The sequence below is a fragment of the Diadema setosum genome, chromosome 17, assembly GCF_964275005.1.
Source record: "Diadema setosum chromosome 17, eeDiaSeto1, whole genome shotgun sequence".
In the NCBI taxonomy this organism is placed as follows: Eukaryota; Metazoa; Echinodermata; class Echinoidea; order Diadematoida; family Diadematidae; genus Diadema; species Diadema setosum.
In genome coordinates, this window is record NC_092701.1 from 33722285 (window position 1) to 33747268 (window position 24984).

General features: G+C 38.6%; 1 protein-coding gene across 1 annotated transcript in view; it reads right to left on the reverse strand.

Annotated features, from left to right (window-relative positions):
• Window positions 1-200: 200 nt before the first annotated feature.
• Window positions 201-24984, reverse strand: part of LOC140240634 (uncharacterized) — a 48727-nt gene continuing 23943 nt past the window's right edge. Inside the window, exons 21-46 of the mRNA XM_072320388.1 lie at window positions 24220-24336; window positions 23303-23425; window positions 22788-22919; window positions 22296-22415; window positions 22026-22154; window positions 21313-21432; window positions 20536-20652; window positions 19314-19559; window positions 18138-18257; window positions 17571-17699; window positions 16914-17036; window positions 15430-15542; window positions 14421-14637; window positions 13429-13548; window positions 13134-13250; window positions 11921-12040; window positions 11001-11639; window positions 9955-10082; window positions 5828-6038; window positions 5273-5362; window positions 4490-4617; window positions 3699-3909; window positions 3118-3265; window positions 2024-2180; window positions 1677-1763; window positions 201-439 (exon numbers count right to left, since the gene is read on the reverse strand). Coding sequence (XP_072176489.1) covers window positions 377-439; window positions 1677-1763; window positions 2024-2180; window positions 3118-3265; window positions 3699-3909; window positions 4490-4617; window positions 5273-5362; window positions 5828-6038; window positions 9955-10082; window positions 11001-11639; window positions 11921-12040; window positions 13134-13250; window positions 13429-13548; window positions 14421-14637; window positions 15430-15542; window positions 16914-17036; window positions 17571-17699; window positions 18138-18257; window positions 19314-19559; window positions 20536-20652; window positions 21313-21432; window positions 22026-22154; window positions 22296-22415; window positions 22788-22919; window positions 23303-23425; window positions 24220-24336 — 4025 coding nt within the window. The 3' untranslated portion in view covers window positions 201-376. The remainder of the gene's footprint in view (window positions 440-1676; window positions 1764-2023; window positions 2181-3117; window positions 3266-3698; window positions 3910-4489; window positions 4618-5272; window positions 5363-5827; window positions 6039-9954; window positions 10083-11000; window positions 11640-11920; window positions 12041-13133; window positions 13251-13428; window positions 13549-14420; window positions 14638-15429; window positions 15543-16913; window positions 17037-17570; window positions 17700-18137; window positions 18258-19313; window positions 19560-20535; window positions 20653-21312; window positions 21433-22025; window positions 22155-22295; window positions 22416-22787; window positions 22920-23302; window positions 23426-24219; window positions 24337-24984) is intronic.

Below are 24984 nucleotides of genomic sequence, written 5' to 3' on the forward strand. Positions count from 1 at the left end.
AGGCTCTAGCACATATTGATGCTACTGATGCAAGTATACTAACTCTGATTGTTCAGATATTTGCCGTTCACTCAACTGTAAAAATTCGACGTGAAATATTTTCGCTAGTGCCGTTACGACAGGGGTGCAGTAACCGCATCTTAAATGCAGTAACCGTATATAAAGAGATACGGTTACTGCATCCCTGTCGTAACGGCACTCGAGAAAATATATGTATCGTGTTTGTAGTGGGTTTAGTGTTTATTAATTCTCCAGTTCTGCCGGTATACATTTTGTCTGTCATTATTAAGCCATAGTAGATCGAAGGATTTCCATTTCGTTTCTTGCCAGTCATCAGATCTATTCAAGTCATTTCGGAGTCGGGCGTCTTTGGGTCTCAGTCCATCCAATGGTGGTAATGCTTCTGGCTAGCGTGTAGCGGATTGCGTTCAACGCGGTTCTGAAATATAAAAAAACAGAACACGGTAATACCGCACTGCATCAGACTGTATGTGCATGAAACAATATTTATGATACAAAGTCAACAATAATTCCCTAAACTTTCTGATACATTTAGATTTGTCTACCCTGACGGGGTCTGCAAATGTAAGGCAACTGTATCCACCCAGTAACGACACTACTCTTGCAGCCGCTATTATTATCATCATCCTTTTGGCCATGCCTGTTTCCTTTCTTTGGTTAAAAGAAGCAGGAGGGAAAAGCCATATTGCGTATAGTTAATCAACAAATTGTATTTGTCATCCATACTTTGATGGCTTATTGTCCTACAATGTCTATTCAAGACGGATGAAAGTTTCTGCTAATACCTTTGCGCCCATGTTAATCATGTTAACTGCAATCTATACGCAGGCAATAACTTTGATTCGGATGATTTTTTAACCGCTTGTTTCATATTGCTTAAGTTAAGTATACTGCAAAGCTCTTACAAATTTTGTGCTTTATGAGTAAAATTTCAATAAATCTTGGAGAAATGATTCGTCCAACGTTTATCCTCTTCCGAGTTCACAGTTCTCAATGTCTTCCACATGGACTCAAAAAGCACCTCCCCACAGCAATAAGCCAGTTCGTAATTAGCTCATGTGCGCGTTGGTACAATGGCCTTTCTTTTTTCTCAGTTGGTTAAGCACTTCACTCGTATTCAAAGCAAAATAATGCGTACCGGTATGAAAGCGTACCCGGCGTAACAATGTATGGAATTCGTGTTAAAAAAAAAATGATCTTGCATATAGTGAGACCAGGTGACAAGAATCAGTGAGAATGGTCCGTCAAACAACCGTCGGGGGAAGCTGCATCCATTTCTTTGTTTTGTATTGAATGCACCAAAACATGTGTTTTTCGTATTGCCAAATACCAGGTTTGCTGTCAAGTGGATGTACTGGCAAGTATCATTTACAATGATTGCATGAATAATCATTATATTATGCCAGATGATTTTCTCCGTGAATTTAAAAACCATTGTGCGTCTTGGTGCGAATGACCTTTTTCTGCTCATGCGCAAAGTAGAAATACGAACTGGCTTATTACAGCACTTCTTGTCCAGCGCCATTCCCAACTAAAAGAACGAGATCATTCTGCATCGATTTTATAGCTTATGACAATCATGACCGCAGAGATTGACGTTTGGAATTACGTTCGACTTCGACAAGAAAAGTGTATTTGTGAAGTTTCAGGCATACCCGACTTGCTCCGCTGTAAGACGCCTCGCTTCCATCAACCACGTAGGGTACCCTGAAGTTTGTCTGCATGTAGTGTGGATCATGTCTCTGTCAAAATAGAAGGTCGAAAGGTGTAATAAACACCACGGTGTTTCTAGTTATGCGGAGTATTATGTAACATTCACACAATCCATAGATGTAAAATAAAGAAATAGCCATAAACCCATTGTTTCACTCATTCTAAACGCCAGTGATACGATGGAGATGTCAACAATAAAAGTTCATTTCTTTCAGGAAGGTTTTCATTGTTCTTGACACGCGAGACTTTTCATATCACGCACTCGACGGTATATACCCATCATTTTTACCTGTTTCAGCTTCGTGTTTATGCCGTAAGCCACCGGTGGGCCTGGAATGTAAGAGCGATCTCCGTGAAGATTCATCCGCGCTATGGACCGTTGGACCGCCTCCTGTTCGCTGTCAAGCGAGGATCCGTCGTCTCTCAAATGTGTCCTAAATGGGGTGCTATTTGCAATTTTTAAACAAATCAGTAAATTTAAGAACATCCGGTAAGTTACGATTACGTAGACTAATACTCGATTCATCGTATCAGACTTCCAGATTTGACAATTTGATATAATGAATTTGGCATTTGGACGGCGGTGGCATGAGTCTAACGCTGAATTAATCAAGGCTCCTAATTCTTTGACACACTTAACACAATGAAACTCATCAGCAATAGGTCATTGTTTTTCTCGAAGTTATCAGCGTATCATAATTATCAAATTAAGATCTAGTTTATCTACTCCTAATGCCAATTTTAAGCGGCTGACATATTCAAAAATATGTTGACTAGATGCAAAATGCGTTATGGTTTTAACATCAAACTGTCTTTGCATTTGGAGAAACACTAAAGCTTAAATGTCTGAATATCTTATTGCAATTCATTACATCTGAATGATGTTTTATGAAGTAACATCTTCGGTTTCCCGTAATCTATAGTAGGCTATTATACCGAAATCAAAGTTCTGTAAAAGGTACGAAAACAAATCTGTAAATTTTGACAGGAAGAAATGAAACACTCATAATTACCTCCGTCAAACATTGTCAAAAAGGTTATGTTTTTGCTGGCGTTTGATTGCGGTTAGTATGTTTATCTATTTGCAAAATAACTCAAAAAGTTTTGAACGGATTTAAATGAAACTTACAAGGAAAGCTAATTAAGACATAAGAAAAAGATATTCAAATTTCAGAAGTGATCCGGGTCACCATCTGGATCAAAACGAAATATGGGTGAAAATGAGCTGCTTGGCAAGGTTTATTACGCCCTCCGAGTGCTTTCTTAGTTTTACTACCAACTGTTCGTCAGTATTCTACAGGACTTTTTTTTTGTGTGTGTGTACAGTAAGTTCTTCTACTTGAACATTTTATGATGTGATCAAGAAGAATATTTAACAGGTACCTTTGGAAAACTTTCCTCATTTGCATCCTCTTGATATATGAAGCATATAAACAGCACAACGCGAAGGCAACAAGAAGCAGGAGGAATGATACACATCCAAGAGCGATGCCAATGATAGCACCCGTGGAAATAGGTGTGGTTCCCGTACCTGGATGTTTGTTTGATTTTGCATAGGTAACACAAACAAACAGAAAAGAAACGTATTTACTGTGTTATCACAAAATAACGAACGTAGACCATCAACTCATTTATGTATTGTAAATAGGTATGGATAATTTATGGCATTATAAACTTTAGTATCATATTTAGTATCATTCACATCTAGTGCGCTATAACATCTCACATATTCGGTTGCAGAAACATTCCTACACTACTGACTTCATATCTCAATTTGCAGCAGCTTGAGAATGGAGCGTATTATTTGCCTTGCCTATGAAGAAATATCAACCCAGGCCTTACCCCAATAAATTAATCAGAAGTTGAGTTGGTATCTTATTCTACATCACAATTGAATTTAAACCATGATGTGACATGCAGGAAAGTATGCTACTGTTAAAAATGGAGATAATTTGAAGAATTACCATTAATGACGAATGAACCAATCTGGTAGGTTGAGCCACCACCGGTCAGTGTGTCTGGATTCAATGCCATCAGGCTAGCTACCCTGGAGTCAACCTCACTCGCAGTACTCCCGAAAACGGAGACAAGAAAGCTTACAACGATACTTCCCGATGCTATGTTAGTTATGGTCACGTCGACATCGTTGCTCTCCAGGTTGGCTTCGGCGACGATCTTAGGGATTTACAAAACGCAGTGGACAGGGATAGTTGTTTTTTTTTTCTTCCGTTTTTACTTATTCTTTCGAAAAGTACTCTGACAAAATGCCTTTTGTTGTTCATATTACAAACATGAAAACATGCAACTTATGATAAGTCTAGAGAAAGTTGCATTGCTATAGTTCTGTTAATCATTAAAAGTATATTAGCAATGATGGACTCTGATGCCACTGGCAGAATATTGGTTTGGAAGGGTTTTTTTTTGTCCATTGTTTGTGAGCTTACCTTAGACGTCTGAAGAAAAAATGGCACAAAAAATGTCACATAGTGTATGGTTAACATTTAGATATTCACTTGGCCACATAAGTGTTGTTGAGGATAATCATGAATCAAAACAATTTAACATGTATTTGCATTGCCCAGTTCGTTCAAGATCTGTACGGAAACCTGTAGATATTTGCACACGTTATAATAATACATTTCCATTGTATATACCCAGGTGAATATCAAGGAAATTTAGGTGGCATCTTGTTTTTTCCTCTCTTTTTTTGTAATCGTGATAAGGATGGGTGTGGAAAATACAAACATGCTCTTACGGCTGACTCAAGATTCTCTTGGAGTTCTTTGAACGCGTTGCTGCTGGAGTTTTGCAAGTTATTCGTTAAAGTTGCATCGCTTCCGTCAATCTGGGTGATAGTGACGACGGCCATAAGCTGCTGAGAAACTTTTAGAGGAGAGACAAAAACAGTTAATTATGGAAAATGGAAGAAATCAATTTGTCTCATTAACGCTAATTCTAATAAGGTACCCTGCTATGGGAAAAAATATGTGATGAAATATGGATGCGCGAGGCTGATTTGAAATCTTGATATCCCGAATACAGAACTTGTGAAGATGTATATTGCTTAAGAACAGAAGTAAACAGTGAAACAGTGAAACTCTTACCACAAAGCACAAATTTTGTGCTATGTGGTAGGAGTTTCAGTCCGTTCCTTTCAGACATTTGCGATTTACTCTATTTATTACCGTGACGGAATTTATGTAACAATTATATGTAACCTAATTACAAGGCGTAAGGATTTCAACAATATACTTTATTAGCATTTACTAGTTAAAGGTGTTTGGAACGCCTATGTAATTTCTTTCAAACGATGGTCACAGGGAAAATACATAAACATGAATAGGGATTTTACCTTCTAAAAGCGTATACGGGTTCCTCATTCACCGTGCCAGTACTGAATAACATACAATGTAGTAGCCATAATACAGGCCTGCAGAAAGTACAGGTGATGTTCTGAACGGGATCTTTGCACAGCACAGCTGATTGATTATCGACAACGAATATCTTACTGTGAAACATGGGAAACTGGTTATCTTACATGCGCATGCGCCGTTCCTTTCCACTCTTCCACCATCGCACATCAATCCAGTCTCAGTGGATACATCAGTGGTCGTCACCTCGGCGTCTTCTGAGATATTGGGACATTTTGAACAAAAAAAAAACAAAAAAAACATGCATCACTGAACATCACTGATGAAATTCAAAGACCATTAAGATTTCATTATATAAACATTATTCTTATCCAGTGTTTCGTTTTGTTTATTTCATTTTTAAGAAAGAGTGACAATGTACAAATATAGCACTAGAAAAGAACGCAATGACATCTCAAAAAATTAGTTGAATGAAAATACACTGAGAATTATTTAGCTGACTTCAATTACCTCTTCAGTTCGCTGTCAGCTTTAGAAACGCGCCTACTTTAGGTCTAGCCTTTGAAGAAATTGCAACTCTTGTCTAGTCATAACTTGGCACCCAACGTTGATGTTATACATGAAAACCCCCGGGCTATAAAGTTCCTATGCCATGATGTGACATTAGTGCACATGATAAAATTATGGTACAGTGTACAAACTGGGAGGAATCGAGGAATTACCATTAAGAACGAATGACCCAATCTGGAAGGTGGAGCCACCACCGGTCAACATGTCAGGATTCAAATCCACCAAGCTAGCTACACTCGTGTCGACGTCATTGGTAGTATTCCCAAAAACGGAGACAACGTAGCTAACAACGATGCTTCCAGATGCTATGTTAGTTATGGTCACCTCGACGTCGTCTGGGTTCAGGTTGGCTTCGGCAATGATCTTGGGGATTTACAAAACACAATCGATAGGGTACAAAACACAATCGATAAGCTATCGCCGTGCTATTTCACAACTTTCTTCTTTGGAATCTCCCACATCTTTTGACATCAAATTTGAAACACCCAGTTTTTAAGTTACGCATAAATATGTACATACGTCATGTCGGACCAAAAATTGCTAAAAAAAACGTAAATTCATGTACAATTTCAATGGAATTTTTGCTTTCTGTCAAATTGTATAAAAGCATGATTATTTTGATTTTTATTGATTAAAATCAATCAATAACATAATAATATTCATGCTGAAAACTGTGTCGCCCGCAAATTTCATCGAAAAAACAATAAAAAATCGAAAAACAAAGAAATACATTAGAAATTCTAGTATCATATGATTTTTGAGAGAAGGTGTTTGCATGGTGTAGTACATAAGATACACTAGGTTTGCGGTTCACCATGTATAGTCCTTAGAAGAACTGTTGGAATGACAGGAGAAGGATAGAAAGAAAGAAAGAAAGGTCGGATAAGAGGTAGGAAATTGAGTAAGAATATTCTTTCTGGAGTGAGTGTAGTCCTGAAAAGGACTGTGAACATAGGCGCCGGAAGTGGGGGGGCAGGGGGGGCGGCCGCCCCCCCAATCCAAAAAGTGGGGGGGCAAAACGCATTTTTGCCCCCCCAAAAAGCCCCCCCCCAAAAAAAAAAAAAACAACAAAATGATAATAATAAAAATAAATGAATAAACAAAGAAAATAAAATAAATATGTATATATATGAATAAAAGGGGAAAAATATGGCTACAAACGGCAGCTTTTGGACTGTAAAATGTCAAAATTTTCAAGCTCGCTCGCTTTGCTCGCTCGCATCCAGCAGTTGAGCCCGGTGCGCCTTCCCCTTAATTTCTAAAGCGAAAAACATAGCTACGACGGCAGTTGTTGGACTCTAGAATGTCAAAATTTTCAAGCTCGCTCGCTTCGCTCGCTCGCATTGAATCGTTATGCCATTCTCCTAATGTTGCTGACAGTAATTGCCAGCAGTTGCGCCCGATGCCCCCCCCCCCTTAATTTCCAAAGCGAAAGGTATAGTTACAAACGGGAGTTGGGGGACTGTAGCATGTCAAAATTTTCAAGCTCGCTCGCTTCGCTCGCTCGCATTGACTCGTTATGCCACTCTCCTAACGTTGCTGCCAGTAATTGCCAGCAGTTGCGCCCGATGCCCCCCCCCCCGCCCCCCTCCTTAATTTCCAAAGCGAAAGATATAGCTACAAACGGGAGTTTGGGGACTGTAAAATGTCAAAATTCTCAAGCTCGCTCGCTTTGCTCGCTCGCATTGAATCGTTATGCCATTCTAATGTTGCTGCCAGTAATTGCCAGCAGTTGCGCCCGATGCGCCGCCCCATTAATTTCCAAAGTGAAAGATATAGCTACAAACCCCAGTTTTGGAACTGTAGAATATCAAAATTTTCAAGCTCGCTCGCTTCGCTCGCTCGCATTTTATTGTTATGCCATTCACCTTATGTTGCTGACAGTATATAATTTGTCGATCGTTTCACACCGTCATTCCATAATCCATGTAAGGAAAACTTACAATGTTCCTCAATGACTGCGTTGTTGAATGTATCACATTCCGTAATGTATTGTAGTCCCATTATTGCTCACGCACACACGCACAAGCATACAGACCGTCAAAATTACTTTATGGTTCCCCCCATGTTTCGACCCCCCGTAGGCCACTTTACATATATATATATATATATATATATATAATAGATGTGTGTGCGTGTGTGTGTGTGTGTGTGTGTATGTGTATATTGTGTAACATATGCATGGTCTAATCTTGAGCCCCCTCCAATGTTTGCCCCCCCCAATCCAAAACTGCTTCCGGCGCGCCTGACTGTGAACCAATTAAATTAGAATAGTTTAGAAAAGGACTCGACGTTTCGGACAGTTGACTGTCAGTCCTCAGGAGTGAGGACGGACAGTCAATTGACTACACTCACTCCAGAAAGAATACTCTTACTCAATTTCTTACCTCTTATCCGACCCGACCTTTCTTTCTTTCTATTTACAGTGCACTCCCGTTACAACGAACACGGTTATAACGAAATTTCGTTATAACGAAGTAAATCTTCCGGTCCCACAATCATCACCATTAAAGTCTATGGTACAAAATTCGCTTATAACGAACACGGTTATAGCGAAATTTCCGTTATAACGAAGTCTTTTCCGAGCGCCACAGACAAAGAAAAACAAAAGAAATGTGCTCCGTTATAACGACATGCGAATTGCTTTCGAAAATACGTAGCGGAACACGTCTCTGCATGGGTGAACGCTTCACACCACTGTGTGTTCGCTCCTTGTGTCACGCACAATTTCTGAGGGGAACTTGCGTTTATTATTGTAATACAGTTATCCCATCACATTTCACATAGCTTTCCAGTGTACGAGGAGTATTCAGCAAATATGATATATATATATATATATATATATACGTGGTTCCTTGTTTTCGTTATATATTGTATTTGCTCGGTTATAACGAAATTTCGTTATAACGAAAGAAAACTGCCGGTCCCGAGCATTTCGTTATAACGGGAGTGCACTGTATCTTTATCCTGTCATTCCAACAGTCTTTCTGAGGACTATACATGGTGAACCGCAAACCTAGTGTATCTTCTAGTATCATTTATATACTTTCGAACTTCTATTTCACTGCAAAATTTTTTCACTTACATTTTCTAAGAACACTAGATATTATGTAAACCAAACATATGCCTTTCTTTAGCTTTATTTAGAGATTTATAGTAAAAAAAAAAAAGTCTGGTTTCACGCGTACATTATGCAAAATACATAATTGTAAGCATGAATTAACATTAATGATATATTTTTTGTTGTCCTTATCAAATCAACTCCACAATTTTGCAGATTACGTCACAGACAGTGCGTGTGCTGATTTTCGTCGCAATCGCGCGGTTGACGGCCGAGATCTGGAGAGGGGCCTAGGAGCCTCCCCCCCCCCCCCGGGGGTGCTGTTCGTTATTCCGAAGGTTCGATATTCCAAAGGTTCGTTAATCCGAAACACGCAAATTCCCTATACCTAGAGGTTCGTTAATCCGAAAATGAAAAAGGGTTCGTTAATCCGAATATTTGTGGCGTTATTCCGAAGGTTCGTTATTCCGAAGATTTGTTCATTCGAAAATGAAATTCGGAAAAACGAACCTTCGGAATAACGAATCTTCGGACTGAAGAGCCTTCGGAATAACGAACCTTCGGAATAACGGGCTGTAACCCCCCCCCCCCCCACCCCTTGGCCATATATTTTATTTCATTCTCACTTTCATTTCAGTTTCATTTCATATCATATTTCTTTCTGCCAGTGCATCAACTGTCAGTCATTGGAATATGCACCTTCTACCCGACTGATCATAACTTCCATGTTTCTCTATGTAAAGACTTTTGTTGTTCATATTACTAACATGGAAACATGCAAGTTATGATAAGTCTAGAGAAAGTTGCGTTGCAATTGTTTTGTTAATCATGTAAAGTACATTAACAATGATTGAATTTGATGTCACTGGCACAATATTGGTTTGGAAGGTTTTATTTTTGTCATGTTTGTGAGCTTACCTTAGAAGTCTGAAGAAGAAATGGCATAAAAAAAATGTTACATAGTGTATGGTTAATATTTAGATATTAACTTGGCCACATAAATGAGGTTGAGGATATCATGAATCAAAACAATTCAACATGCATTTGCATTGCATAGTTCTTTCAAGATCTTACGGAAACCTGTAGATATTTGCAAACAATTAGTTCATTTCCTTTGTATATACCCGGACGATTATCAAGGAAATTTATGTGGCATCTTTTTTTTTCTCTCTTTTTTTTTTCTTTTTTGGTAATCGTGATAAGGATGGGTGTTCTTACGGCTGACTCAAGATTCTTTTCGAGTTCTTGGAACGCGTTGCTGCTGGAGTTTTGCAAGTCATTCGTTAAAGTTGCATCGCTTCCGTCAATCTGGGTGATAGTGACGACTCCCGTAAGCTGCTGAGAGACTTTTAGAAGAGAAACAAAAACAACAGCAAATCATACACTGTAGGACAAAATGAGAGAAATAATTTCGTCTCATTAACGCTAATTCTAACAATGCACCCTACCGGGGAAAATGTGATGAAATATGGATGCGCGAGGCTGATTTGAAATCTTGACATCCCGATTATAGTCGGTTCCTTTCAGACATTTAATATCTACTCTATTAATTATGCATATGGTGACGGAATTAACGTAATATAACCTAATCACAAGGCGAAAGGATTTCCGCGATAGCTTATTAACCTTTACTACATAGTTAAAGGTGTTTGGAACGCCTACGCATTTTCTTTCAAACGGTGATCACAGAGAACATGAATAAACATGAATAGGGATTTTACCTTCTAGAAGCCTATAGGGTGTCCTCAGTCACCGTGGAGTGCCAGTACTGAATAACATGGCCATAATACAGGCCTACAGACAGTACAGATTTCTACTATACTTCAGTGGCTTTTCCTTGTTAAAGGTGCATGGAACACGTATTTCCTTGCAAATCATGGTCACAGAGAAGAAAGGTGACCTGTTATTTCAGAGACAAAATCTCTGCAACATGGTAAAGCAAACTCTTGTCAAATAAAGCACAAAGACGGACGAAAGACGGACTGCTAGGGCTAAACCATCAGGTAGAGACATGGGATTATTTTTTCTTTTTCATTCTAAAATTGGTTTATTAATTGGGCCTACACTCATTCTCCCTAGACTAAGTTCCGGTCCTGAATGTAAACAGAAATCAGTGGCAGTCAAGTATTTGACAACAGAAAGTGCAGGTATATTCTGAGAGGAAATTTTGCACAGCATAACAGATTAATTAGCAAAAACAAGGAACTTGGTCGGAGAAACCCCCAAGGGATTTGTTGGGAAATATAGGGAACTTGTTATCTTACAGGCGCACATGCCGTTCCTTTCCACTCTTCCTCCATCGCACACCAATGGAGGTTCAGAGGAACCATCAGTGACTGCACGTACTAACGTAGTGGTCTCTGGAGCTGGGGTTGATCCTGATGATGTGGTATCTTTTGTTGTACTGGTGGTCTCATCATGCCCAGATGCTGTTGTTGTTGACGTTTGGACGGTCGTTGAAGTAACGGTGTTTTCTTGACTTGACGAAGCTGGCGTTGACGAGTCTACTGGTCTTGTCGAAACATCTGAGAGAGTGGAAGAGTCCACAGTTGAAGGTACAGGAGATGAAGGTTCCGGTGCTGCGGTCGTGACTGTGGTGTGTGGAAGGGTTGTCCCGTCAGGAACATCTGTTTGTTGGGAAGGGGTCGAAACCTCTGGGGTCGGTGCAGGTGATGACGTATCAGAATCTGAAGTTGGTATCATTGAGACCGTTGAAATTTCTGGGACTAAAGTGGTTGGGCTCGAAGTCGTTGGATTCGTTGATCCATCTGGGCTCAAAGTCGTTGGATTCGTTGATCCGTCCGGAACTGCAGTCGTTTGGCTGGTTGATCCCTCCTGATCTGGAGGTGTTGCTGAGCTCGAAGGACCAACTGGGACTGACAGCGTCGAAGTAATTCCTGATGCTGTATCAAGAACGTAAAGCATCGGTTATATTGAAATGCGTTCAGGAATGACACATTGACTCAGTGTTAGTTAAGCTAACAATAATAATGCAGTGCACTTTTAGATGTGGGCCTTCACGCCCGAGGTCACTTCATCAAGTTTTATTTTGTCTTTGTTTTGTGTAAGTGATCTTCACAGAAAAGATAGGAAAGATAGATAGATAGATAGATAGATAGATAGATAGATAGAGAGGGGGAGGGATGGGGGAGGCAGAGGAAAGGGGGGGGGGGGGACTCATTACCTTCGCACGTTCTGCCGTCGGCTTGGAGCTCGTAACCTTCGTCACAGAAACACACGTAACTGCCCTCTGTATTGTTGCAACTGTGGTCACAGCCGTGCTCGTCATCGCATTCATTGATATCTGGGAAAGCAACCATAGAGGTATGATCGATGTTTCAGAAGAATAATGACGTCTAAAAACATAATGATTTCAAAACTTATCCCATAATTTTGTCTTTTTTTTTCTTTACAACCACGTTTTCGTTGCGGTACATTTTGATCTAGAGCCTACCACCGGTCCTTCTGTATGTTTTCGGGTAAGGTTGTCGTTACTTTCCCAATCGTTACTGTTTGCTTTTACAAGGTTGACCTTGACAACAGAGAAGTTATTATGCATTGATACAGTGTACTTACCCAGAATGATCCTGCATCTTATTATTATTATTATCATTATTTTTTTTTTTTTTAGATAGCGGGTATCCTGGTTTGAACCTTGACGAAATGACGATGATTCTCAGGGCTTTGGTTTTGTCATTGTTCCCAATGTCATGATTGTTACTTCATCTTATTTGAACATGGCAACATTGGCCAATATCCTCCTGTACCGACGGGAATGACCATAGGGATATATGGGTCATATACGACCTTTTGCAGGAGCTTGTGACATCACAATCACAAGCTTCCCCATTCATTTTTGCTGCAACCAGTGTTCACTTGCGTGTTATATTCAGTACAAAATGAAATCTTACAAAAACATTGAAAAGGTTGATATCTGTGACGTAAAGAAATGATTTATGCAAAGGTGCTGTCCAACATGACTATAATCTTTACAAACCATTGCCCAAGGTGTAATTTAAAGAGAAATAACCTGATACAAATGTTGTATTTTTGTTTATTCTCACAATTGTTTTCAGTATTTGTACTTTTATTGCATACGACAGGGTAATTTGCACAACAGTCATTACAGTCATGGCTTTAGCTAGTGTGATCAACGTAGAGAGTAACGAGAACCAGAATACGAAAAAAAGTCAGTCTCTCAAATTGAACCCATATGCATGAATTTCTAAAACTTATCTAAAATCATGTTTCTGTAAGTCTAATGCCCTGATAGCAGGTTTCAGAGTACGCCTGCACCAAAATCTAACATTTCATAGTCTGCACCGGTGTTCTTTATCTTTCATTTTCAGTCTGAGGCATCAAGCTCTGTGTAGTGAAGTCAAATAAAGAACTCCAACCTTCGCACGTCTCAACGCTCAGGGTAAATCCCGCGTGGCAGCCGCAAGTGTACCCTCCTTCATTGTTGAGGCAAATCTGAGAGCAATTATTTTCCTCAGTCAAGCATTCATTGATATCTGAAAAACAAAACAAATAATGCATGGCACATACTTAATAAATACAGACCTTTTCAGAGTCTTGGAACATAACGAAACGCAGAGCTTGCCATCAAATAAAAAAAAACCCCAACAACCCACAATATCAATTTCATGTCACATGGTCATGTTGACAGAGAGAAAAAAAAAGTGCCCTTACCCGTACAATCACCACCATCACCACCGAAGCCTGAGTCACAGGTGCAGTTGTAGCCCTCGAAGGTGTCGGTGCAGACACCATTTCCACACACGTCGGCGAACTCCTCACACTCGTTGACTTCTGCTTATGCAAATGATGTCATAAACACCGAAATAACAAATCAAGAAAGAAATCCTGAGTGTTTGACTTACGGGACTTCCGTTGAAAGTGAACCATTTCACGAGAAAATTTAGTCGCTGAAAATAATGATTAGCTTAGTTAACTATCATGTTAACAATGCCTAGGAAGTTCAAACATTATTTACTGCAACCTTGAAAACACATTTCAATCATGATTGTTCACTATACTGTAATAACTCATCGAATACCACGTAACAATATTATAATCCTCGTAGATGATTTTAATCCGTCTTTTGCAGTTTAATTCACATTTTTATATCTCATCACGTAAAACTTTAATGTCATAAACATGAAGAGACTATACACCTGGGACGCCACTAGATATGCCTACTGTCTGCTTTTACCGTTTTTCACATTCTATACCTTCTGGAATGGATAGCTTTACATTGACGACTGGAAGGAAAATGCAAGATTGACACTACTGGATAGCTACTCATTCTCTACAAACAAAGCTAACACTGGAGATGTCATTTTCTATTTCGCCACAAAAGTAGTATATAAACAAGTAAAGAAAAAAAAAAACTTCACTGAAAGCGTAATAAGACACGTATTCTCCTATCAAAAATTACTTCTTTTGCGTTTGTTTCTGTTTTGCTCTTATTTCTTAATCGATATTCTAAAGCATCCGGGAAGCGTGTTACATTACATGACAGGGGCGGACATGGGCGGATGCAGGAATTCCGTAAAGAGGGGGCGCCGTTACAAAATCATTTTTTCTCTTTATTTCCTTTGTTTAAAAAAAATAAAGAGGGGAAGAGCCCGGTGCGGTTCCCTCTGGATCCGCCACTGCATGAAGTATCAATACTTCCCTACCTTCGAAAACAATGTTATCGGGTTCCAAACGATTTGAAGGTGTTTCCAAGCCGGCCAAGAAAATGGCTTCCAAGAGTTGTCCGGTCAGATTGTTGGCAGGCGCCAGGTCAACCCGAAAGGTGACTTCCATTACCTGACTTCCGATCACCGTGGAGTTAAAGACTGACACCGCCAACGTATCATTGGCCGCAGGAGATCTTAGCAGGTGCTGCAGAACCTATCTCAGTTCAAAGAATAATAAAGGTGGGAAAGGGAAAAGTTATTGCAGTTATGATGTAACAATCGATCAAAATAGGAATAGCTCTGTCTCTATTATACATGATGTGAAGTCAATAAATCACAGAGGAATTATCTCAATAATATAACTTGGCACAATGTATGATTGTCATTTTAATTTGGCGAATTAATCTCAATGTAAACAGTGATAAAGTGGTATAGTAGGTCATGGTATAATCTTAGCTACAGGCGAAAATCTAACATTTAGATGCTATCAAAAGTCCAAATAACTCCAACGTGGCTCACTAAAACGTTGGAAGCAAATTGCAACTATACATAGGCCCTAGTAAAAGCATTGGTATAGGTTGCTAGGATTTGCAGGCTCTGCAACGTCTCCACGGGATGCATTTTTCATTACGTCATCAATGACTGCTGTAAGGTACTATTTAATTGTACAGATCAATATTTTTCTATCAATGATCGAGTATCACATGATTAATAGAAATTTGGAGATATGGGATTCTGCACTATCCGTCTTTACTTTTTTTAAACATTTCGTGATGATTGTTTGTAACTATAAGATATCGAGAGTAAAAGGATTACGAAAAGAGGTAGTCGTAAAAAAGAAACTGATATTGTTGACGTAAATTGTTTTCTCCCAAGGTGTTTCAATGTTACTGAATTCATGCTGAACTTTTGAATTTAGTTCCATTTGACCGGAGTTTTGGTATCAGAACACGGAAGTATACCGCCGAATAACATTTCATTTTGACGTATCGATATGAATACTTACATCCTCGCTCAGCTTGTCGAGCATCTCTGGATTCTGTAGGATATCCGCGTACGAACTCACGCTCAGTCCGGCAATTGTCACGAATTTAACAACCAACGGTATGGTGTTTGCAGCTGTAAATAAGATACATCGTTTCCACAATTAGAATGTATTGATAATTGATAGTGTTGTAACTGTTTAACATTGACATAGCAGATTCTGGGCGCATGCACTGGTAGGGGAGGAAGGCCTCGGGCCTCGCTGATTAAGTTTGTCTTTTCCTCCCCTGTCAACCAGCGGCATGCACCTAAAATTAGAGTAACCACAATCTTGATATCATGTATTATGATTTTCTGTTTGTATTCTTTGTCCGCTTGAATTTTATGTTGAATTGCCAAATAAGTAAGAAGTAATAATAATGATAATAATAATGATAATGAAAATAATAATATTAACGACAATGATAATAATAATGCATAACCATGCATATACATATAGTGAAAGGTTGGCAGATTCATCGTTTATCCGATGTTTGAGCTCGTGGTATTTTGTATAAAAGGGAGTGAAAAGCTATGATTCTACACAATAAAACTAATATCATTGGTAAAAGAAGCCGAAGGTCGTTGAAATCAATTTTCCCTATCTTATCATGCTGTGGACTGATCTTGTTGTTTTAATGACAGTCTATCATTTTCTGTATGAGCGCTCATGACCTTACAGAACTAACGGAGTAATCCAGTGCATATGAAAATCATTTTATTCATTTTCATTTATTGGTTACCTCAACTTTTTTAGGAACAAGATTTTAAAAAGAGAATGCATATACAAAATGAGGTTACATTTTGAATTCACGATCCACACGAATATAATAGCATTCAACATGTTCTAATTTGTAATCCGATATTTTCACTTGCGAAGTTAGGCCTGTATTTCTTATACTTCAATACGGGCTTACTAGTTATAGCTAAGCATGTGAAAATAATTGTTTGGCCATGAAACTTTTCTTTCTACGTGTTACTGAACTGTAAATTATTCAGTAGAAGGTAGTACAGAGGTGTTTTAAGGTTACAAATAATGAAAGTTCAGGATTAACAAAAAAGGAGAAACACTTGCTACGAAATTGATAGTTTGTTCTACACGATCTAGGAACTTAAATATCGATACTAAGTAACCACAGGAATAAGTGCCAATTCTAATTCTTGAAATGATGTAGTGCGATTTTATGAAAAATATTAACAAAAAGAATTGAGATCACCTTTTGACATTCTTTACTCTTACAGTTTATTAACCTCAAATTCGTCGTTTTGATTTCTTATTATCCGGCTCATCAGCAATTGACAGATTTATCCGAATTATCGTGTTTTTTTTTGTGTGGCAATGTTCATTAGTGGTCTCAAACAAAGGCTGTATAGTCTTTTTTCTTGTGTGTGGTAGTGTGTGTGTGTGTGTGTGTGTGTGTGTGTGCGTAACCGTCCAACCGGTTTTGTATGCATGTATTCACTTACCTATGCACACGCCATTTTCTTCTGTGGTCATTTCGGGACAATCACATCGGTAGGTTCCAACCGTGTTGAAGCACACCTGATCGACGGAACAGTTGTGGTCACCTGCGGAACACTCGTTCACATCTGCAGAAGATCACGTAACATAAGAAAGCTGATGTATATACGCACTTTTCGTTTATAAAAGGCTGTACTAACATACTAACATCACTCACAAAACACAAACACACACTATTAATAACAACAACAACAACAATAATAATAATAATAATAATAATAATAATAATAATAATAAGAAGAAGAAGAAGAAATAATAATGATAATATCATTGATGATAATTATGATACTGACAATAATTACAATAATGATTCCCCATTAATTATAAAGTGTATAATGATTTTCATAAATTCTCTATGCGCTTGACATAACATATTTTACAAACATGAATGCCTTTTTGAAAGAATTCAAGGAGGATATGCCCCTAACTGGAAGAGGTAATGAATTCCAAAGAGTGGGAGCTGATGATGTGAAGGATCGGCTACTCTATGTTTGAGCGTTTACAGGATTAACTGACACAAACGTTGCAATGACGATCGAAGAGTTCGTGTTGGAATGTGATGATGATTAAGTTTTGTAATAGTATGGAAAAACGAAGCTTACCTTCACAGGTCTTCGGAGACGAGTTCCTATAGCCGGTCGTGCAGTTACACTCGTAGTCTCCCGGTGTGTTCATACAGGTGGAGATGTCATTTGGACAAGAATCGACACCGGCGGTACACTCATCAAAATCTAAATGAAAGGATCAAATAATTATTTTTTTTTTCAGAACATCACATTCCTGTACAACCTGTTTAATGTAATTGCATTCCATACTAATGGCATTATCGATTATGATATGACTATTGCAAGCTAGTTTATTAAACGAACTGCTTAGCATGCTTACCATGCTTACACTCAGTTTGCTTTTCTGTCTAAGACTCATTAAAATCATCTCTAACGCCGAAGGCATGCGCATTAAGACAGAAAATTAACAAAGTAACCTAATGAACCAAACTCTACTTTGAATATTGTTTATAATACTTGAAGCAAACTAGAATTGTTTCATCATCATGTTAGTAATTATAGTAATAATCATCTGTGTTATGGACAATCCCTTAGAAACATGCATAGAAGGGCAGAATACAACAGGTTCAGGACTCGGCGATAGGCTCATCGACGATATCTTACCTGTGCAGGTTCTGCTGTCTGATAGTTCATAGCCGTCGAAACAGGTGCAGAAAGCTGAGCCAATGGTATTGGAGCAGTTTGCGAATGCATTACAAAACCCGTTGCTGCATTCATCTATGTCTGTAGGGAAGGAGGTGTGAAGTGAAATGGTGATATATTGATATACACATAGCTTCCTGCAATAGATATAAATAATGTATTCCCAAGGCCTCTGAATGATTTTATGTTTTTTTGTTCTTTCGTTTGCTAATGCGCTGATACGGGCATTCCATGTGCTAGTAGTAGGTACGAATAACAATGGCCAATGATCATCATTGCACTTTCAAAGAGGTATGTCTTGGGCCTTCACCGGACATTCCCGGAAGGCAATGTTCCATGATCACAAGAGAGAATCTTAACACCATAATACTGATGCACTGTATGGTGACGTCATCCTCGATTTTGAAGCACTTGTCGTGCAATGTGTATTCCTTATTAGTGCTTATGTGCGTGTCTCGCTGTTTTATAAATGGCATATGTGCAATAACTCACAGGGGTGCTCCTAGACAATGTGCTACCACAAACAGCCTCCTAACACCTTCGAAATGACCCCTAAATGGTGTATTACGGCACAGCAAATGTGGACCCTGAGATGATGGCGTCACCAGGGACGTAACATAATGCCTTAAATGGCGTTTGTCGTATACGGTTTTGAGTGCAGTGCCCTTTGTCGTACTTCTTTATTGTACTAAGTACAGTACTCCCAGTGGCAGTTTGAACATTAATGCTTCTTATAGCAGTTGGAAAATAACGAAATGACACTTTAGATTGATTGTAGAAATACAATAGGGCATTTAGTTCAACAGATATATCAGATTAAAATGTATATCATCCGCAATACTTCATACAGTAGCCGGGAATCCCAAACATCTCTTTTGTGTGGAAGGACCATAAACGGCAATATATATGAGAAAGGGGGAAAAGTCAGAGGCAATTTTGGGGAAAACGCCGACGACGTTTGTCTATGATATGACACGGGTGCTAAAAGTTCGATGAAGTGTGCCCCTCAATTCCCATTTTTCCTCGTGCAAGTTTATACAATGTAAAATACGTGACACTGGATGTGGTTGAAACCTAAAAACTACCACAGCTGCTGTGAGATCAAGTTATGGGTATAACTGGTGCATGAATTCTAACCTTCACAAGTTAACCCGTTTCCCCGGAAACCGTCATTGCAGGAACAATTGTAGCTGCCCTCAAGATTCGTACAGGTCGCCTGTCCATGACAGACATCGGGCTGTTCTGTGCACTCGTTAATGTCGTCACATTCCACGTAAGCATTTCCTCTAAATCCGTATGCGCATGTGCAGACGAACGAGCCATTAGTGTTTCTGCACGTTGCATTAGCGACACAAGATGACCGTTCACTGCATTCATTGATATCTATAGGGAGACGGGGGGGGGGGGGAGGGGTATGGAGAGGAGAGACAGTGAGAGAGAAAGAGAGAGAGAGAGAGGAATAGAAACAAACAGAAACACTATGTTAAAAATATTCAAACATGTTACCCAACTATCACTTTGACGATATTATATTAATAAAAGCCTACTCCATTTTGTGTTCAGGGTAATTTCAATGAGCCATTTGTGAACACAAACACGTCGATGAAAACTGGATGAAAAAAAACACACACACACACAAGGCTCACCCATTTCAACTACTGATTAAAAAAAAAATACTAACAGCTGATTCCCACAAAAAGAGACGTTCTTGCTGTATCAGTGCAAACTCGAAATAATTAGAAAAATATAACGCAATTTCTTCTTTTTTTAGTTTATTTTATAACGTGAATTCTTTTGAAGACTAGTGACGCAATGAATTCTTATAATTATCTAATAATTATAATTATCTAATAATTATTATCTTATAAAATTTGCATAATTCCATACATTTTCAGATTGTATATGTGTGTGTGTGCAAATTTGTGAATTTGTGTGTCTAGCGGGAAAGCTAGTCAATTATTTGCTGTTTTTTTCTTTGCATTTCAGCGTTTAATACCATGCGTCAGCAAAGGGCGGGTTTTACACACTGCGAAAGTGTGAGGAATATTGGACAATGCTTTCAAAAGTTGTCAAACTTTACAAAGTTTTGTGCCGCTCTTATTCTTATATGGGGATATACATGTTCTGTCATATCACAGTGGTACACGAAGAATATTTCAGCGGAATTAAAAAAGAGAAGTTCAGGTTTGTTCTCATTGTTTTCTTTGACATACCTCTATTGTAGGTGTAGTGATCATGCACTTATCAAAAACGATGGTTTGTTATATAGTTTTTGAATTTACAAGGAGCTTAGAGGTTTCCAATTATTGCAAAGGGACATGAATCCAGTTACTACCAGCAACGAGCGAAGGCAATATACCTGTACAGTCAAAGCCGCTACCAGTATATCCGCTGCGACAGGTGCACGTAAAAGAGCCTTCCGTGTTTTCGCAGTCGGCGTTGGCGTCGCACACTCCCTCTGAGCACTCATCTCTGTCTATAATAGCGAAATAAAATTTATAATGTATTGGGGGAATAGCAAACTGTTGTTTGTCGAGTTGTCCCCAAGTCCGAGCTAGCCTGACCCCAATCGGGTAAGTCCTGAGATGCGAACATTTTTGGTTAATATTTCGCATTTTCGTCGTTACCCAACAAATATCTTGTTATTACAGCGTTATTCCACACGTTTCTTTGGCATACGTGTAGATTTTGGAGCAGGTGTACCAAAACTATGTTTTTGCCTTTAAGAGGTGAAATATAGCACTTGACATCCCCATGGGGTTATATTTTCCCCCAAGAGATATCTTATTTTCCCGAAGCGCTCACTGTTTGGGGAAAATGATTCTCTCGAGGGGAAATCATAACTCCAGAGCCGGATTGTCAAGTGTAATATTGCAACGACAGCCAAGACAATAACTTGATATATCACGCAGTTATGTGGTCCACATGAATATACCTTTCATTTCTTTTTTATAAACAGTCCTATACGATGAAAAAAAAATATTAATGTGTCAAAGACCACATGGCCCTTGTAGTACCAGTCAAGTATGAATTTATAACTAAGGAAAGCGCATCGAATAACCACAATAATTTCTGTTATTCTAAATATGACTTCCCGGATCGCTGTATATATAGAGGACAGAGTTTCTGTACTCACCGACGCAAGTCATACCGTCGCCCACGTAGCCGTCGAGGCACGTACAGAAATACGACCCGTCGGTGTCATTGCACTGAGCGTTTACCCCACAGCGGTCACTTTCATCACACTCGTTGATATCTGAAAAATTAAAATGGGTGTGATTCAGCTGCGCGAACAGAGATCTACTGGCATCTTTTATATTTTACACGACCTGAAGTTAACTTCACACTGATAAACTGACTTTTGTTTTTTTAACAAGGTATGTAATGGTGTTCAAATTTCTATACCAACTAACTACTGCCACTTGACATTGCTTGGAGAAGTTGTAAAAACCAACTTGACATTCTGGGTCAAGGTCAGTGACAATTGAACTTTCTCAGGTATTTTATATCTTAAAGTCAAAAAAGGAAAGAAATTCTCTGTAGACATTATGACTAAAGTTCGGCTAGGAAACGGCGTAGTAAACAAAGCCTTAGGTCATTTACCGCAAACATTAATTTCACCTAGAGGAAATTTTAATAGGAACATCAGCACGATCGGTATCTGCTATCGAATGTATAGTGTTAAAACACAGGTTAGAGGAATATCCAACCAACCGTTTGTTTGTTTTGTTTTGTTTTGTTTTTTAATCTGGTGTTTTGTTATAGGGTCTGGGGACGGACGAACTTCGTAAGAGACAAAACGAAGGCATGAAATAACAATAGGAGGATAAAAATGACATCAATTCTTACTTGTACATGATTCATTCTGATTGCCGGATGCAGCGTAACCTCGTTGACACAGACACGTAAAACCTCCATCAGAGTTAACACAGTCAGCATGTGGTGGACACGCGTTAGAGTCAAGGCATTCGTCAATGTCTTAAAAATATAAATTATCAAAGGAAAAGTTTTACATTATGATATTGAATAGCACTTAAGGGAAAATCAACTGAGAAAATATCTTGTTACAACAATCATTATTCCCTAAAGCTTGTTACATTTTGGAGAGTATGGTTTTACCTGTGCAATTTCTGTCATTCGTCTCCAAGTAGTATCCTTCCGCGCATGAGCACGTGAAGCCACCCTCAGTGTTGTTGCAGTACGTCTCGCACAGATTCTCTCCTTCACATTCGTTGATATCTAGTCGAACACAAACAGACAGACAGATAACCACAAACACGAAAAAGAAATAGAAATGACCGGACTCCCCCACCTCACGGTTTCTTTATATTTTCGTTTCATATAGATCATAGTTAAATCATTAATTCGTTTTCCAAATATTATCAGCAAAACGTGTTTTGTGAGTGTGTGAGTGTGTGTTTTTAGATGGACTCGCACACTAACTTTGATATGGTTTCGTCCTGTATATTCGAGAAAAGAAGTGCTGAACGTTTGTATTTCTCTTTAAATGGTTATCAACGAAACAGTCGTTACTATCTAAGAAGTACATTCATACTGCTATAAGACTTGATTATGCAAACTGAGCACATGAGAAGGCAATTGTAAACATACCTTCGCAAGTTGTATTTGATGATGGCTGGAATCCCTGGCGATTACAACTGCATCTTTCTTCGCCATTGACACTCACACAGACGGCATTCGCTCCACAAGTTCCATTGTTTGTGCAAGTCGAATTTTGTAACACTGACATGTTCGTTGAAAAGGCAGACAGTGTGAGAAAACAAACAATAAGAAATGAATGCTCTGACGTTTGTCCTGATCCGTAATGTATCTCTTTCGTCCGTTCCTGCAAGTTCTGCATCTTTATGTATTGACAATTCCGGAACGTGTAACTATCGGTATGCTCATCGCATTTTCGGGAAACAAAATTGATACATCATACATTGTCTTTGTTGCAACTGATTAAAAAATTGCCCCGCTTCGACGTAAATAGGCACTGATCGTCGGTGTAGGGCAATTTGTTAATCAGTAGCAATAAAAACAACTCGACGGAAAGATTTCATGAATACAAATCCATTGTCTTTGTTTGTCTTTGTTTCAAATGAGTGTGATAAAGATTATAATACCGTTGCATGTTTTATTATCGTCATCCAGGATGAAACCCTTTTCACAGTCACAAGAGAACCCCATTTCTTCGTTGACGCAGATCTGAGAGCAGTCGTGCAGTTTCAAAGAACACTCATCAAGGTCTAGATTGAGAACAAACAAACAAACGAGCAGGACATATTTACCAACGTTACACCTGTCCACATTCGTTTCCATTACTCTTGCGTTATGTCATGCAACAATATTCAAATGTGCATAAGACAAGCTTTTCGACGTCAAAATATTTATATGAGTAGTGTACACGGATGCGTTTATGATTGTACTCACTTTTGTTTCTGCAATACTGATGTTTTTCCAAATCTTGCGATTAATCACATAGAATACCTTACGGGTGTTGCTTCTATATTGATGTCCTTCTTTCGAGATTTCCATTCAAATGTTTATTTTGTTTACACACTCAGTCATTTAAATCTTTGTTTGTTCCTTAATATAGTTACGATTTAGTCGTCACTTTTTAATGGGAAATTTGACCTCTCTTCAGTCGGTCCCCCATCTCCGTCTTCTGATTAATCTGCCACTATAATGTTTGTTTGTGTGATCCCCTTCAAATATAATTATAATGTACCTCATTTTGTATTGATTACTTATGCTGAAATTCTTTACTTTCACGTACACTGTGACACTGCATATATGTTATTGCTTATGTTGCGATGGAGAAAAATAAAATGAATTGAACTGAACTAGAGGAACGTTAATAAAATATTCACCTAAATAAAGAAAATGCAACATGTTTACGATAAAATTTATCAGTTAATGTTCAGAAAAGAAGATACAAAATATCTGTTATTGAAAGTATGTGAGGACTTGCCAAAAAACAAAAAACAAAAACAAAACAAACAAAAACCCAAACTCTCTGATTTTTTACAGTTAAACTTACCTGTGCAAAGTATTCCATCGCCCTGGTAAGATGACCGACACTCGCAGCTAAAAGAACCGTTCAGGTTTGTACAAATCGCGTTGACGGAGCAGTTATCGAGGTTGCATTCATCAATATCTGTAAAGCAAAACGAATTTTTCTGTCAGTTCAATGCATTTAATCTCCCAAACTGCACAACAATACATCTATCTAGTATAATGTTCGACAATGCTCGAAAGGGTATCGAGTCGATAAACCACTGAACTGTAACTCCATGGATAAACCATCAGGATGTGTGACGGCAAAATCCGGATTGTCTCACTGATTAGGAAAGTGCTCTCTTTAACGTGTGAAGCCACGTTTTCACATTCATAACCCTATAAAGATCAGAAAGAAGTGAGAGATCTTAATAATGGAATACATAGGATGGTACACAGTGGCGTATCTAGGGAAAACGGCGCCCGGGGCAAGCACGAAAATTGCGCCCCTAATTTCTGAAAAAGTGTTCAACCCCAACCCCATCCCGGTAGGGACTTTAAACAAAGTCCACATGATGCTTTTTCAAGCACTTAAAAGGGATCTTTTGAGGGTGATTTAAATGTAATGAATTTTGATAGATTTTGACGAGCGAGCGCAGCGAGCGAGCCGAAAATTTTTGTATTTCAGCTTACAAAACATGGAATTCTTGTCATTTTTTGCTTACCAAATCTTACAATTCTAATCAAGATATAGTGACGGCCTTATAGATAACGATTTATACCAAAAAAGTGAGGACTTTAAAAAATA